This window comes from Rhizophagus irregularis, chromosome 7 (assembly GCF_026210795.1).
Source record: "Rhizophagus irregularis chromosome 7, complete sequence".
NCBI classification, from domain to species: Eukaryota; Fungi; Glomeromycota; class Glomeromycetes; order Glomerales; family Glomeraceae; genus Rhizophagus; species Rhizophagus irregularis.
Window position 1 is genome coordinate 1,390,442 of NC_089435.1, and position 15,436 is coordinate 1,405,877.

The window sequence follows — 15,436 nt, forward strand, 5'->3', positions numbered from 1 at the left end:
TGAATTATTCAAACGAATGATATAATAAGATTGAAACTTTGAAGATAAATCTTTAAAGTGCCCAAGAAAGTTTCTTGATTTGAAAAAGACGTTCAAATAAGAGAAAAAGAAAAGGTAAAGAGATTTAAAATGAATTAAAAGAAGTTTTTACAAAGCGCACAAATCAAGATATTTTTAAAAATAAAAAAGTATATTGGAATTTGAATAGGTGATAATAGTAATATGTTTCATAGTCATAATAATTATTAACTGAAGTTCTGCGTAGTGCTAATAATATTACGTCATTATGATAGGTACTAGCCGGCTAATGCTGGCCGGGATTTTAATGGAATTACGTAAATACACGTGATTAGCCGTAAGTAGTACTTATATGTTAATACGTGCTAGTTTTGAGGTGAGTTACTTACTTTTTTTTACAGATTGTTATCTCGTTATCCCTTTCCTTTTCCCCTTTTTAGTTTTCTTTTTTTTACTTCCTTTTCTGTAGCGCCATAGCGATAATGTTCTAAGGTTCATTTTCATTATTTCGGGAGATGGATGTGGTGCAGCACGTGACGTTTTTTAATGTTTACAGTATAGTAACCGATCTAATGTAACCCGCTTCAATATTTTTTTGTATCTAATACTAGTTAACGAAGGGTGGGTCCGCCGGTTGGATTTTGTACATTTAGTTTTAGATCAATAGTGCATATGACTTTTTTTGTAAAATTTCAAAGTATCTTCGTATCTCACAAATGTATCTACCTTTCTAAAGTAAAAATAAAAAATAAATAAAAATGAATCTAATACTAGTAGGTCAAATTGTTTAAAATTAAAGAGAAATTTGGTTTATCACAGCATAATAAGTGCGCGACATGCAATTAAACGGGTATATACTTAACCTGAATGCTATAACAACTGTCAGCTTTGATTATCTTCAACGCGTCTTGGTCTCTAACTACAGAAAATCAGTATAGCAGGTGAGATTCGAATTAAACTCAAGGCTTCTCCAGGTAAAATATAGTAAGGTTATTATTTCATTTATAAAATTTACTGATTATTTAAACTTGAAAGAATATTAAAGCAAAACTTTTTAAGAATTTCTTTTTATTTAAATTAAAAGATGATATTGAAAAATGTAAAAGTTTGATATTTATGACATGAATAATTGATATGCAAAATTTCTAATAAAACTATTTTATAATTTTATAATTTTGTTTGAGTTTCCTGAACTTCTTGTTTATTCTGAACGTCCTGTGGTATTTCTTCTTGATTATTTTGAGTATCTTGAGTATCTTGAGGTATATCGGATATCAATTTTATCTTTGCAGCATAAATGCAGAACTGAAAAGTAAAAACATTCGAAATTAGGATTTATATTAAAAATTTTTTTTATGAAAAACTCTTATTATACAAAAAATAATGATTTTATATTACCTCATCAAAGAGAATGTAACCTCCAAGGTTCGTATCAATTTCATTGAACTTGGCTTTAAGTTCTTTATTTGATACCACATTTATTCCAATTAATTTATGACCTTTTTTGAATTCTCCAAAATCGATACGCCTGTCATTATCTATATCAAGTTTTTTAAATATTTTGAATAGCTCATTGTAGTAATGAAGAAGATCGATGAGACGACCAAATTCTTTGAAATCAATGAAACCATCCTAAAGAAATTTTTATAAGTATTAGTAGGATTCAACAAGTAAAATAAGAATAATAAAAGCTAATTTGAAGACAAACTTTGGAAGTATCGGCAGCTTTATAAGCTCGCATGATGGCAGGCTTATCTTTTGCGAGGTGAGGATAGAGTTCAATAACAGCTTTATCAATTTCAGCGAGAGACAAGATACCATTACCGTTATAGTCAAAAACGTCAAAAATCTATCATAGTGGTTAATTATGAAGTTAATAACTTTAAATAACAAAATATTTATTCAAAAAGTTAAAAAAAAGTATACCTTCTTAATTTGAGCTTTGTCTAGATTATTGGTAGTAATAACTGCCTTCTTTTGAGTAGTTTTACTAGCCGCCTTCTTGTCCAATTTACTAGCAGTTTTGCTGACTACCTTCCTATCCAATTTTCCGGTAGTTCTGATAGAAGCCTTCTTGTTTAATTTTTCAGCCATTGGTATTATGTATTTTAGAATTTGTCTTATTTGTCTTGAAATAAATTTTATGATGATACTTGGGCGATATTTCCAGCCATTTTTATATAAAAAAAATGGGCAATATTCTTACATGCCAAAAATAGTACAAATTCTTAATTAAGGTATAAAATATCAGGGTTTCACTAAAAATAACTTAAAACTTCTTTCAAAAAACTTAAAAATATTAAATAAATTAATTTCGTCGGTAGTGTTACATTATTAAAATTAACTCTCTTTGTTAGATTAAAAATATCAATGGATCAGAATTTTAAAATTCAAAAGACAACGTTCAGTAGTAACTAAATCACTAGCCAAAATAAGCGAACACGATATAGTAATGAAATACAAAATTATAGAATGTTCTATTTTTTTACTTATAAAGAAGCCAAAACAAAGAAATATTTTTATGAATAATTAATTTATTTATTTTTTTTTTTGTTTTACGTTCTTAACTTTATTTAAATAAGGAGTTAAATGACCGACATATTATTCATGTATCACTAACATGATGAGAATGAGAAAGTGTAACTATATAATTTTAATAACAAAGAAATTCTTTGTCGATTAAATATAATAATGGTCAAATAAATTTGATGTAAGACGAAATCAATTATGATGTAAACTGACGATGACAATAACAATTTTTATGGGACACAAATCGGAAATAACCTTCCGAGTTACGTTACAGAAAATAATCATGTACAGTATTTGTTTTAAAAAATATTTAGATTATTAATATATCTTATATTTGTAAAATGTATCTTAATGAAGGAGTAACTTAATTATTTCATATAATAATTTAACTATATTAAATAACCTGCATTTATTTTCACTTTGGTACAATTTAATTTGAACGTCAACGTTAAATTTAATATAATAAAATCGACTGTAACACAATATTGTATTCAAAATCATTGCTACAAGTAAAAAAAAAAGAGAGAAATTTCTATCAAGAACGATACAAAGTTTTTAAAACTAGCCAAAATAGTAAACCGGATACTAAAAAAAATTTTCTTGTTTTGAAAATGGTAGTACGTAACTCGAACATATAAACTATTGGTAACGCCAAGATAATTGATACTAACCTAATAAGGATATTAATACAACCCATTTATGGTTAAATCTGTACTAATATGTTAATCACTTATTATTTATGGTAAGTTAATATTGCAATTTTTTACGATGAAAAAAAAAACAAAACCTGTTCGTTTGTGATAAGGAAATTACCATAAAAGGCTCTCATATGATAATTAATATACATGTTCAATTGTTTCATTATGTTTCATCTTCCAAATCAATCGTTACAATTTACAAAGCAAAAAAGGAGATATCCTTAAAAAGTAAACAAAAAGATGGAACATAGTTTTACCGTTCATTTCTGAAAATTAATAATTAATGAAATTACGGATAAAAGAAAAAATTATAGAAGATGAACACAAATTAGAAATAATAATTTAACGGTAATGTCTTACAAAGTCTCACAATTTACAAGATTACTAGTTTAGTTACTAGTTTTTGAGCTGTATATTTCTTCGCATCCTCTAAAGTGTTCCAAATGTCCAGAAATGTATAGAAAATTGTTTGATAATTATTTTAAATAATTAGATACAAATTTGACCTTGGGTGGACGATGAATTATGTAAATATCGCAAAAAAAGAATAAAATTATATATTCATTAAAATTTTTATTTTGTGATAAAAACATAATATTAAACGAAAATTAATTTTATTTATCTGCCAAATATTCTCGTGATTTTAAAGCTTCGAAGGAGATATTGGCGTCATCAAAGTTTCCTGTGTCAGCAACAACAACTCGGAATAAGTTGTAGAAGCAATATGTCAAATACTCTGATCAATTCCTATATTCGATCATCAATAAACATACAGTATGTAAATTGCACATGACATTCAACGGAAACTGATGACGTTATGTTAACGTTAAGTTAATGTTAACATTTTGTTCGTCACTTCGTCTTATATATTTAGTAGTGCTAAATTTAGCGCCACTCACCATATCAAAGATTTTTTATATATACATTTTGCCATAGAATTATGTTATATGACAATCACTTCTAAAATTAATTAATTTTGACCAAAAATTTGATCATTCTACCGTATTTCTTTTTTTTATTTATTTATTTATTTTGTAGGTTCTGGCTTCTTCTGAGAGACTTTTGGATGGTAAGTTAGTTGTTTGAGAGTAGAGTTTTAAAATTGATTAAGAAACGTGCTAAAAGCTAACATTTCTTTTTTTTAAATTTTGCAGAGTTTAGTCTCTCTGGAGAGGACTTTCGGACGATAATTATCATAATAAAAATTGGTCTGTATAAAAACATTAAAAAATTCAATTTAACATATACCAAGATTTAACCATTCTATTATTATCTATATAATATAATAAAAAAATTCATGTCGATCTTCTAACGTTTAGATTAGCCTGTATAAATAATTTTTGAATTGTGTACCGCATATCAGATGATTCCTTTTAAATAATATTTATTGGTAAAATGATTGACAAGTTCATGATAAAATATCTGCGCCTGATCTATACTTAAAAGGTTAACAGTTAAGATAACTTGATCAGCAAATACTGATTACTAAAATATAATAATTTTTCGATCAACTAATATTTATTTGATTTTTCTTATACCTTTTTTCATAATAATATAAAAAAAAGATTTGTAATAATGATAAATTACTGCAAATACGATGATTAATTTTTTTTGTTATAATAAATAATGTTTTTCGCGATATAGATTTTTTTGCAATAATTTTTTTTTGTAATTTTTATTTTTTTGCAACTAGAGTTTTGCTAATACTAATTAGTGATAGTATGTAACTTTTTTTAATAATAAGTTTCCTTTAAAAGAATTTTTTTTTCATAATAAATTAGTAACTGACGTTTACTAATAATAAATATTACAAAAGTTATACAATACAATAAATACGAAATTGTCTTTTTATCTTTCTTTAATTTAATTAAAAAAATAATGTATACTAAAATACATAAATACACACACATTTAACATCTAAAGACATTTTTTTTCAAATAAATTATTTTCTTAAAAAAAAAAATAGATATATTATTATAACCATACCTGCAAAATTATCTTTATTATGTTTAATTAACTCAGTAAGCGAAAAGGACAGCTCAAATTATATTATAAGAGAAGCTATTGCAATCATAAGGAAAGAAGACAATACCTCTATGGACTTGAAATTAACTTCTTTTATTCCAAAAAGCTCTTCAGCTCCTAGATGGATTCCTCTATTTGAACCGGACAATATTTTAAGACTTACAGGAAAATTTATTCTTGAGGAAGAACCTCTTCATGGGATTTTACAGGTACAATATTTTACATTTTTATATTTTAAGCTTCTATTTAATTATAATTAAACAATTGATTAAAAAATAGATAACAGCAAATGCTGGTGATCTTATTGAAATTAGCAAAGATAATCTTCCAACGAGTTCAGTTTCAGTTTTTATTACAGGATTTGTTGTTGATCAAGTTCAAAATGATGATAATATATTTAGAACTATAAAAATTATTACCTCTGAATTTGCTGGTAATAATACGAATAAGTTTTACATCAAATGCAGGTATTTAAAAACAGATGAAAGAATTGAAAAAAAAGCTACTAAAATGAGAAAAAATTCAAGTGTAATGATAACTGGTGAGTTGACTCTGGTCAACTCCAAGTTTAAAATAGAAATTCAAGACTTAAACTTTCTATCAACAACAATTGGCAACATTGAATCTTCCTCAACAACAAGTAGTTCTGCCTCCTCTTTGTATTCTTGGCCTACAACTCCATCTTCAAGAATGTCTGCCCAGAAAATAGCAAACACCCTTACACCTCAAAATTCAATACCAGATAATCAACCCTTAAATATAGTTACTAATTACGAACTTATTAATGATGAGAATTCTTCACATGATGACGATAATGATACTTCCCCAAGTACTCAAACACCACCAAATACTCGAACACCATCAAGTACTCGATCAAATACTCAAAAAACACCTAGAGGAAGAAAAAGAACAAAAAAATAATGAAGTTTATATATATTAATTATTAACAAATTATAATTATTTAATTTAACTTCTTTAATTCATTTTTTTTTTCTTTAAATTTAAATTTATATTATATGAATACTTAGTGAGCACTTTTTAAAAAATTAGTTTTTTTTCTTTTTTTGTTTTAATAACCAATTATGAACATTTTTTTTCTGATTTTTTTTAGTAAGATTTCAACTTTTTTGATTACTTTCTTTTTAATGGAATTTTGAGTTTTTTCCCCTTTTTAGTATTTTTTATCAGAATTTTTTTGTACGAACTTTGATTTTTTTTTTAAATTGATTAATATACACGTTGATCCTTATAATTTTTTTATTGTGTACCCATAATTTATTTGTACCTGATCTATACTTAAAAGTTAAGATCACTTGATTAGCAAATGTTGATTACTAACGTATAAAAAAAATTTTTCAGTTACTGGCATTTCGCTAATACTAATTAGTATTAATATATTAATCCCCTCACTTTTTTTGATCGCTTAAACAAAAAAAAATTCTCTAAAATTATTATGATTTATGATTTTTTTTAGTAACAATAGATTTCCTATAATGTTATTTTGCGATATAGATTTTTTTTCATCAGTTTTTTTTTTGTGATTTTGAATTCCTGATAACTGATATTTTGTTAATAGCATGTAATTTTTTTTAATAATAATTTTTCGCTAACAATATTATTTTTCATAATAGATCAGCAATTGATGTTTTATTAATAATAGATAATTAATTTTTGATAATAATAATAAATTCTTATAACAGATTTTTTTACTACAATGAAAATTGTATAATAGTATTTTTGTAATTTTTTTAATTAAATTTTTTTCCTTATATTGTTTATTAACATAATAGCAGATAATTTATTGTGAATATTTAATAATCATACTTTTTTGTGATTTTATAATATAATAAAAAAATACATGTCGATCTTCTAACGTTTAGATTAAGTCTGTATAAATAATCTTGAATTGTGTAGCATGATTCAGTGCCTGATTTAAACTTAAAAGTTAAGGCCATTTATTTGATCGGCAAACGTATAGATTTTTTTAACTTAGCTAATTTTTGATCGGTTAAACAAAATTTTATTGCGAAGGCAAAAATATGAATCTTGACCCGTCACATGGATTAATCTTGACCCACTGCATGCACGTTGTCGATCACATATATTTTACAATACACCATGAATAGGATCGACAACGTGCATGCAGGTGGGTCAAGTTTCACGTACGTGACGGGTCAAGATTCATATATTTGCATTGCGAAGATATTTTTTAAAAATTTTTTTTTGAAAACATATTTATTCAAAATAATCTTATTAAATGAAATTTTTTAAAATTTAAGTCCCACATTTTCGATTTTAAAGAAAAAAATCACTGTATTTATTTTTAATGAAGTGATACAATAAAAAAAACAATAACAATAAATAAAAAAGATAAGTAAATGACAATGATCAAGGAGAAAGATGCTAATAAAAAAAATGAAATAACAATGGAGTAATGGAAAGTAATAGAAGAAGAAAGGGAGTAAAAAAGAGTAATGAGAAGTGATAGGAAACAAAAAGGAAAAATATGACATGATGGATGATGAAAAAGAGTGATGGAGACGAAAAGGAGTGATGGGAAGATGAAGAGGAGTGATGGGAGACGAAAAGGAGTGATGGGAAGATGAAGAGGGGTTATGGGAGACGAAAAGGAGTGATGGGAGACGAAGAGGAGTGATGGGAGACGAAGAGGAGTGATGGGAGACGAAAAGGAGTGATGGGAGACGAAAAGAAGTGATGGAAGACGAAAAGGAGTGATGGGAGACGAAGAGGAGTGATGGGAGACGAAGAGGAGTGATGGGAGACGAAAAGAAGTGATGGAAGACAAAGAGGAATGAATGATGAAAGATAAAAAGGAGTGATGAGAGACGAAAAGAAGTAATGGAAATGAAAAGAAGTTATTGAGAGACAAAAAAAATGATGGGAATTAAATAGGAGAGAAAATAAAATAACGGAAAATGAAGATGTAATAGAAAATAATGGGAGACAAATAATGAGAAGTAGTATAAAGTAAAAATGATGAGAGACAAAAATAAAAAAGTGATCATGACGAAACAAAGTAAAAAATAAACCATAAAGTAAACAAAAAATGAAGTTAGTAAGAAATGAAATATAAGATAAAAACGAAATAAAAAAAAATAAAAAAAATAAAAAAAATAAAAAAAATACCTTTATTAATTGTAGAACTGAAAGAACTAAAATATCTGAAAAAAAATAAAATAAATTAGTGAAAAACGAAATATGAAACAGAAACAAAATAAAAAATAAAAAAATGAGAAATGTAAAGTGAAAAACAACTGAACCTTACTGGAAGAACTAAAGGACCTAAAAATGATGAAATAGAATTAAATATGTAAATTATATAAATTATATAAATTTATTAGTCTATCTAACCTTACCATATTGTAAATATTTATTATCAAAATACTAAGAAGTTTTATCCCCGGCGCAGCGCGACGGGTTACACCTAGTTATCATTATAAAATAAAGTACTTAATCATTATATTGTGTAAAATAATGGAATGTTTGGGGATTTGTCAATTGTAATTTGTAAATTGGCAAGATACTATATATAGTAATTGAACGAAACTATTTTGTTACAGATTTTACAAAAAAAAAAAAAATTAAAATTATTTATTTAATTTATTTCATTACCTTTAATATTTTCAATTGCTTGTTTATTCATTTAAATAAAAGTAATGATTTCAGATTCCTTTAAAGTAGAGAACATTGATATCAAAGGAATTAAATTACCATTTACAATACAAAGTACATCTTTTGTAAAAAAAATATCAAGTAGAGTTGAGCAAATTGATGATAGTTTTAATAATTTTTAACTTCAGAAAATGAAAGAAAATGATCTTTTTTAATATTATTATGAATGGATTCATCAATATCCTAATTCCACTCATCTAAATTTTTGATGACCGCGATGAAACGAGTCTTTATAATTCCATAAATAAACCGATAAACTAGATTATCTTTAGTTGCTGGTAGTGAACTTGGTCTCCAAGAATTAACCACTTATTTACAATCCTTTTTGATTGAAACTAAGGCAAATTGGATGGAAAAAAATTTTGATTTGATATATAAGACAAGTTTTGAGAACAATTCTTTATTGGAACTTCAAGAATTTTGTAATAATTTAATAACCAAAGAGCCAAACAAGATATTTAAATCTCTAAATTTTTCCTTAATTTCAGAAAAACTTTTGGTTTCACTTATTCAAAGTGATAATCTTCAAATGAATGAAATTCAAGTATGGAAAGATGTGCTTAGATAGGGACTTGCTCAAAATCAAAAACTTCCTTCCGATCCTACGAATTTTTCAAAAGAAGATTTTAATGCTTTGAAAAATAGTTTACAACATTGCGTTCCACATATTAGATTCTATAATTTAACTTCTGAAGAATTTGCAGATGAAGTGTTGCCTTATAAAAAAATTATATCAAAAGAATTATATGAAGATTTATTAAAATATTTCTTGAAACCCAGTATCCAATCAAGTAAAACATCAAAACCTCGTATTACTACTGAAGAAATTAATATTGATTCCATTGATTTCAAAATTATTACAATTCAACATGCTGAATTAATCTCAAAATGGATCGATAGAACTGAAATTACAGATGAGATAAAAAATACGTACAAATTCAAATTATTACTTCGTGGATCTCGTGATGGATTTACATATAAAAAATTTCATGAAATTTGTGATAATCAATCTCGTACTGTAACAATTATTAAGGTGAAGGTCAGTAAGGAAATTCTTGGTGGATATAATCCAATTGAATGGAAGTCTGATGATTCTTATGGCACTACTAAGGACAGTTTTATATTCTCGTTTAAGAGATGTAATGATATTAAAAATTATATTTTAAGTCGTATAATAAATGAAAAAGTCGCTACACTTAACTCCTTTGATCGTGGACCATCATTTGGTATCAGTGACCTTGTTTTAGATGGAGTTTTTGGTAAATGTGGTAATTTTGCTTACGAAAAACAAATCAGTGGAACTACTGATTTATTTTCTGATTTATTTTCTGTGGAAGAATATGAAGTATTTCAAATTACAAGATAAATCTCATTTACAGTTGTCGATTTTCGTTATTTTAAGGCATTTTTATTTTATTTATTTATTTTTTTAACATAACTTAAGTAAACGATATCACATGGAACTTAGTTTATGTAATGTGGACTATTATATACGATTTATCTGTTCTTCTAAATAAAACATTATCCATAAAATATTAATAAAAAGCCATAGACGATCTTTTTTAAACCATGGCATAATTTAAGATCTCTTTTTATGATCAGTGATAACAAGAAAAACTACTAATTTTTCCCCAAGTTTTTATAAACACAAAATTTAAATACGTTATGACAGAGTACAATTTAATATTAAGCTTATACTAGGTCTATGAATCTTATCAGTATATACTATAGAACTTTTATTCTTAGCGCTTATAAATTAGTACGGATATAAAAATTTATTACATTTTTTGTATTTATTCTTTTTTTATATTGAATTACGAACTTTTTGAAATAAAACTAATACCTGAGTACTATGTGTGATGATGTCATGATGGATGGTTGGGGTTCAGATACTAGCATTTGAGTAGAAATTATAAAATTTTTAAAGAAATCTAAATAACTTATCTTGTACTTATTACTTAGTATAAAAAGTCAATAATTTCAATCGAATCTGGAATTTATCATGTACAAGTTGTTGATACAAAAATTGATTTTTGTAATCATTTTATTGATTACATTCTCAATAGTTAAATATTATTAACGTTTCACATTGTAAAAGAATCATTAATTGTTCCGATCCTAAATCTGATAAATCCATTGAAGTCGGATATCCATATCCGATTTTTAAGGCGGGTGAATCCAAAAAATAGTTTACAACATTGTATTTCATTTTATAACTTTTGAATAATTCCCAGATATAACTTGTAAAAAAATTATCAAAAGTTTGGTGGTGCGAGACTTAATTTTTGTTCTATTTTTAATAAGAAACATTATTTAACGTTTCTTGTGTTTTTTTTTTTGTAGATTTCGGTTTATTATTTCCTTAATATTGTGCATGATTTCATCAAAATCCCTAATTCCACTCGTTTAATTCAAAAAATTTTTTAACATCTGCTAGAACGCCAATATTGGTAATTTTTTTTTTAATATATAATCTACAAATTATGAATTAATCGACAAAATATTTTTTTTTCTTTTAGAAAAAAAAAGGTTGTGATTATCAAACTTATTCTCAAAGTTCATAGGACGAAATAAATGATTGTAAAATCATAGAACAAATATTATGTAGGGTATGCGTATGATATTCTTGAGAAATAATTATATATTCGAATCTCAAATTAAGCTATATTTTTTTTACATCTCATTTAAGTTTATATTCAGTATTTTGAATGGTAATACAGCATCATATACATCTATCAGCAATTAGACGTTAACACGCTAATAAAACATTTTGATAAGTTACCTTTGAAGAACTTTTGATCTATTCTCATGTCAAATTTTCTAGAATTCAACTTGCAAAATAGGAATTGAATAAATTAAATATTAAATAGTTATTGGATGAGGGAGGACCCCGAAATATACATAAAAAGGTTAGGTTCAAGTTTGAATTCTAACCAAAATTAACATAATTCCGGCACTGAAAAAATGCGTACAGCTAATAGTAAATTTTTTGGCCACCACCTTACCTCTGAATATATATTTCGGGGTCTTGATGAGGGAAAAGAGATATCGGTCTTCGGCTGATATCCTCTATCCAATAACTGAGGATTAGTTCGGTCATTAGGAATACTGCGGTGATCAATAGGAATTAATTCTACTAATAACGATTTCAATATTGGATGTTATAAAAATATCGGCCATTAAAATCCTAATCGACTGAATAATAATATTTTTTATGGATGATAAAACTTTGGCAAAAAATATTTATTTGAAATTTTTTATCTTAATGGAAAGAATAAAATTATATTGAGATACTCGACATATTTTTGATAAAATTCAAAATCTGCAATGATGTTCAGATTATGATATTTCCTTGAGTAACACAAACTATCCTGTACGTTGTTTCAGATCAACAAGTTGCAGCAGCAATTATATAAGGCTAACAATTCAAAAAAATTGCTAATCCTTATCCTTTTCAATTTCTTTTTTGAATTTTATTAAATCATGAATAATAATAATTTTTTAACGAAATTATCACAAAATTTACTTGATATTTTAAATGATGAAGAATATTATGATGTTACTATTGAAGTTGGTGGAGACCCTTATATAAAAATATTTCGTGCTCACATGGTTATCTTACATTATCGTTCTAATTATTTAAGAAGAATTTTGTCAACCAATAAAAAGAAACATGATGGAACTTTGGTACATATAAAATTACCAAATATTTTACCTGAAATTTTTCAAATAATATTAAGGTAAGAATTAAGAAAAAATTGAATTTTAATTACAAAAATGATTCTATATAATAAAGTATTTTTTTTTATTTTTTTAAAAAAAATCTACACTTTTTATTTTAGATATATTTATGGTGGAAAAATTTCTTTAGAGGAATATGATATTTCGGATATTATTAAAATCTTAGTTGCTGGAAGTGAACTTGGTCTCCAAGAATTAATCACTTATTTACAATCCTTTTTGGTTGAAAATAAGGCAAATTGGATGGAACAAAATTTTGATTTGATATATAAAACAAGTTTTGAGAACGATTCTTTCTTGGAACTTCAAAAATTTTGTACTGATTTAACGTCGAAAGAACCAGTTAAGATATTTAAATCTCTAAATTTTTCTTCAATTTCGGAAAAACTTTTGGTTTCACTTATTCAAAGTGATAATCTTCAAATGGATGAAATTCAAATATGGGAAGATGTACTTAGATGGGGACTTGTTCAAAATCCAGAACTTCCTTCTGATCCTACAAACTTTTCAAAGGAAGATTTTAATGCTTTGAAAAATAGTTTACAACATTGCGTTCCACATATTAGATTCTATAATTTAACTTTTAAAGAATTTTCAGACAAAGTGTTACCCTATAAAAAAATTTTACCAAAAGAGTTATATAAAGATTTATTAAAATATTCTTTGGATCCCAATAACCAATCAATTAAAACATCAAAACCTCGTATTACTACTAAAGAAATTAATATTGATTCCAAAATCATTACAATTCAACATTCCGAATTAATCTCAAAATGGATCGATAGATTAGAAAATTCGGATGAGATAAAAGATACTTACAACTTCAAATTGTTACTTCGTGGAACTCGTGATGGATTTGCAACTAAAAAATTTCATGAAATCTGTGATAATCAATCTCGCACTGTTACAATAATTAAAGTGAAACATAGTGAAGAAATTCTTGGTGGATATAATCCAATTGAATGGAAATCTGATGGTTCTTATGCCACTACTAAAGATAGTTTTATATTCTCTTTTAAGAATAGGGACGACTTGCAAAATTATATTTTAAGTCGCGTGGAAAATGAAGGACATGCTACATATAATAATTATGGCTTTGGTCCATCATTTGGTATCGATCTTGTTCTTTATGGATACGGTGGTAAATGCTGTAAGGTGGCTTACGAAAAAAAAATTAGAGAATCTACTAGTAAACTTCCTGGTTTATTTTCTGTGGAAGAATATGAAATATTTCAAATTATAGAATAAATATATTAGCAGTTGTCGATTTTGGTTATTTTAAAGTATTTTATTTTATTTTTTATTTTTTTAAATGCACCTTAAGATCAGTAATATCACACGGAATCTAGTTTGTATAACGGAAACTATTGTATATGATTCTAACTTTTAATAGACTTTTTATCTACTCATTTAAGTAAATATTATCTGTAAAAATTATCAATAAAAAGTCACGGACGATCTTTGGAACCGTTGTTTAATTTAAGATCCCTTTTTATTATCAGTGATAGGAAGGTTATTAATTTTTTTCCAAGTTTATAAATACAAAATTTCAAATACACTATGGCGAAGTATAATTATAATGACTTGTAAAAAAAAAAATTCTTATGGAAAAAAAGTTGTAATGATTAAATTAATTTTTTAAGCTTATACTAGACCTATGAATCTTATCAGTATATACTGTAGGACATTTATTGATATCCATTACCTTAGTGCTTATAAATTAGTACAGATATAAAAATTACTGCATTTTGTAATTATTCTTCTCTTTATATTGAATTACAAACTTTTGAAATAAAACCATTATAATTAGTACCATTACTGCGTGTGACGATGGATTGTGAATAATATCCAGGTTCAGGGTATTATCCAGAAATAGAAACAATAACAATTTAAGGAAATCTAAAATAACTTATCCCGTGATTTTAAATATAATAAATGTAATAATTTCAATCGAATCTGAAATTTATCATGTGCAAGTTACCGATAATTTTTAGACCATTTTATTGATTACGTTTCCAATGGCATTATACTTCGTAAAAGAAATATTAAGTGTTGTAACACCTGAGCCCATAGAGAATTATGTTTGCCACCTCAGGTATTAACAAAATGACTCTTTATTAATAATATAAATAAATACAATAATATGCTTGGTTTAATAACATTAAATGCTAAAATAAATAATTCAAAACAAAATTCGTCCGATTTTCTCTCTTTTCCAAAAGTTGATCTTCACGCCCTTTTATGTTTGTTTTTGTGTAACTAAATTCGTAATTTCGATTCATGGATTTAAATTATTAAAGTATTTCCATTGTTTTAAAGTATTTCCATTATCTTAATTTTGTATCCATTTGATCATCATAAACTCCTGAATTATGATTTATAATATTAACGTAGATATCAACAAATTAATCACTTGACACCTCAGATCACTTGATTTCATTCAATTTAGTATCTTTCGGATCTTCATTTATCCCTAAATCTCGTGACTAATAGTTTAAGGTCATCACGGACCAATTACCTTGATCCATGTGATTATTAGTTTAACGACTTCTCGGTCCAATTATCCTTGATTCTCATGACTAATAGTTTAACGACTTTTCGGTCCAATCAAAATAAAAATAAAAATAAGTTAAAATTTTATACACTAAGACTAAATGTAATACTGCGCCTCACAATTAATAAATTTACTAGATATACTACGGCATTACAACTATCCCCCACATAAAAATTTA

The 15,436-nt window shown here is 25.9% G+C and overlaps 4 protein-coding genes across 4 annotated transcripts; 3 read left to right on the forward strand and 1 right to left on the reverse strand.

Moving 5' to 3' along the window:
* Positions 1-1,057: 1,057 nt before the first annotated feature.
* On the reverse strand, positions 1,058-2,166 carry OCT59_027115 (uncharacterized protein). The gene is made up of 4 exons (XM_025326912.2): positions 1,945-2,166; positions 1,727-1,867; positions 1,417-1,650; positions 1,058-1,323 (listed from the first exon to the last, which is right to left on the reverse strand). Exons 1-4 carry the CDS (start codon positions 2,110-2,112, stop codon positions 1,186-1,188), a joined length of 681 nt encoding a protein of 226 aa, XP_025173845.2. The 5' UTR covers positions 2,113-2,166; the 3' UTR covers positions 1,058-1,185.
* A 3,175-nt stretch (positions 2,167-5,341) lies between these two features.
* OCT59_027116 (uncharacterized protein) lies at positions 5,342-6,191 on the forward strand (the record flags this gene model as incomplete). Its single annotated transcript, XM_025326913.1, has 2 exons — positions 5,342-5,479; positions 5,550-6,191. 2 exons carry the CDS (start codon positions 5,342-5,344, stop codon positions 6,189-6,191), a joined length of 780 nt encoding a protein of 259 aa, XP_025173846.1.
* A 2,756-nt stretch (positions 6,192-8,947) lies between these two features.
* OCT59_027117 (uncharacterized protein) lies at positions 8,948-10,329 on the forward strand (the record flags this gene model as incomplete). Its single annotated transcript, XM_066136730.1, has 3 exons — positions 8,948-9,017; positions 9,236-9,478; positions 9,704-10,329. The coding sequence occupies 3 exons, from the start codon at positions 8,948-8,950 to the stop codon at positions 10,327-10,329; spliced, it is 939 nt and encodes a 312-aa protein (XP_065993190.1).
* A 2,117-nt stretch (positions 10,330-12,446) lies between these two features.
* Positions 12,447-13,978, forward strand: OCT59_027118 (uncharacterized protein; the record flags this gene model as incomplete). The annotated part of the gene is made up of 2 exons (XM_066136731.1): positions 12,447-12,703; positions 12,806-13,978. 2 exons carry the CDS (start codon positions 12,447-12,449, stop codon positions 13,950-13,952), a joined length of 1,404 nt encoding a protein of 467 aa, XP_065993191.1. The 3' UTR covers positions 13,953-13,978.
* Between the last annotated feature and the right edge of the window lie 1,458 nt (positions 13,979-15,436).

Bases quoted from the DNA above. Each gene is read 5' to 3' on its own strand.
- OCT59_027115 (XM_025326912.2), bottom strand. From the start codon at position 2,112: ATGGCTGAAAAATTAAACAAGAAGGCTTCTATCAGAACTACCGGAAAA. The intron at 1,868-1,944 runs GTATACTTTTTT...CCACTATGATAG, and splicing joins ACAAAGCTCAAATTAAGAAG to ATTTTTGACGTTTTTGACTA. The intron at 1,651-1,726 runs GTTTGTCTTCAA...AAATTTCTTTAG, and splicing joins AAGCTGCCGATACTTCCAAA to GATGGTTTCATTGATTTCAA.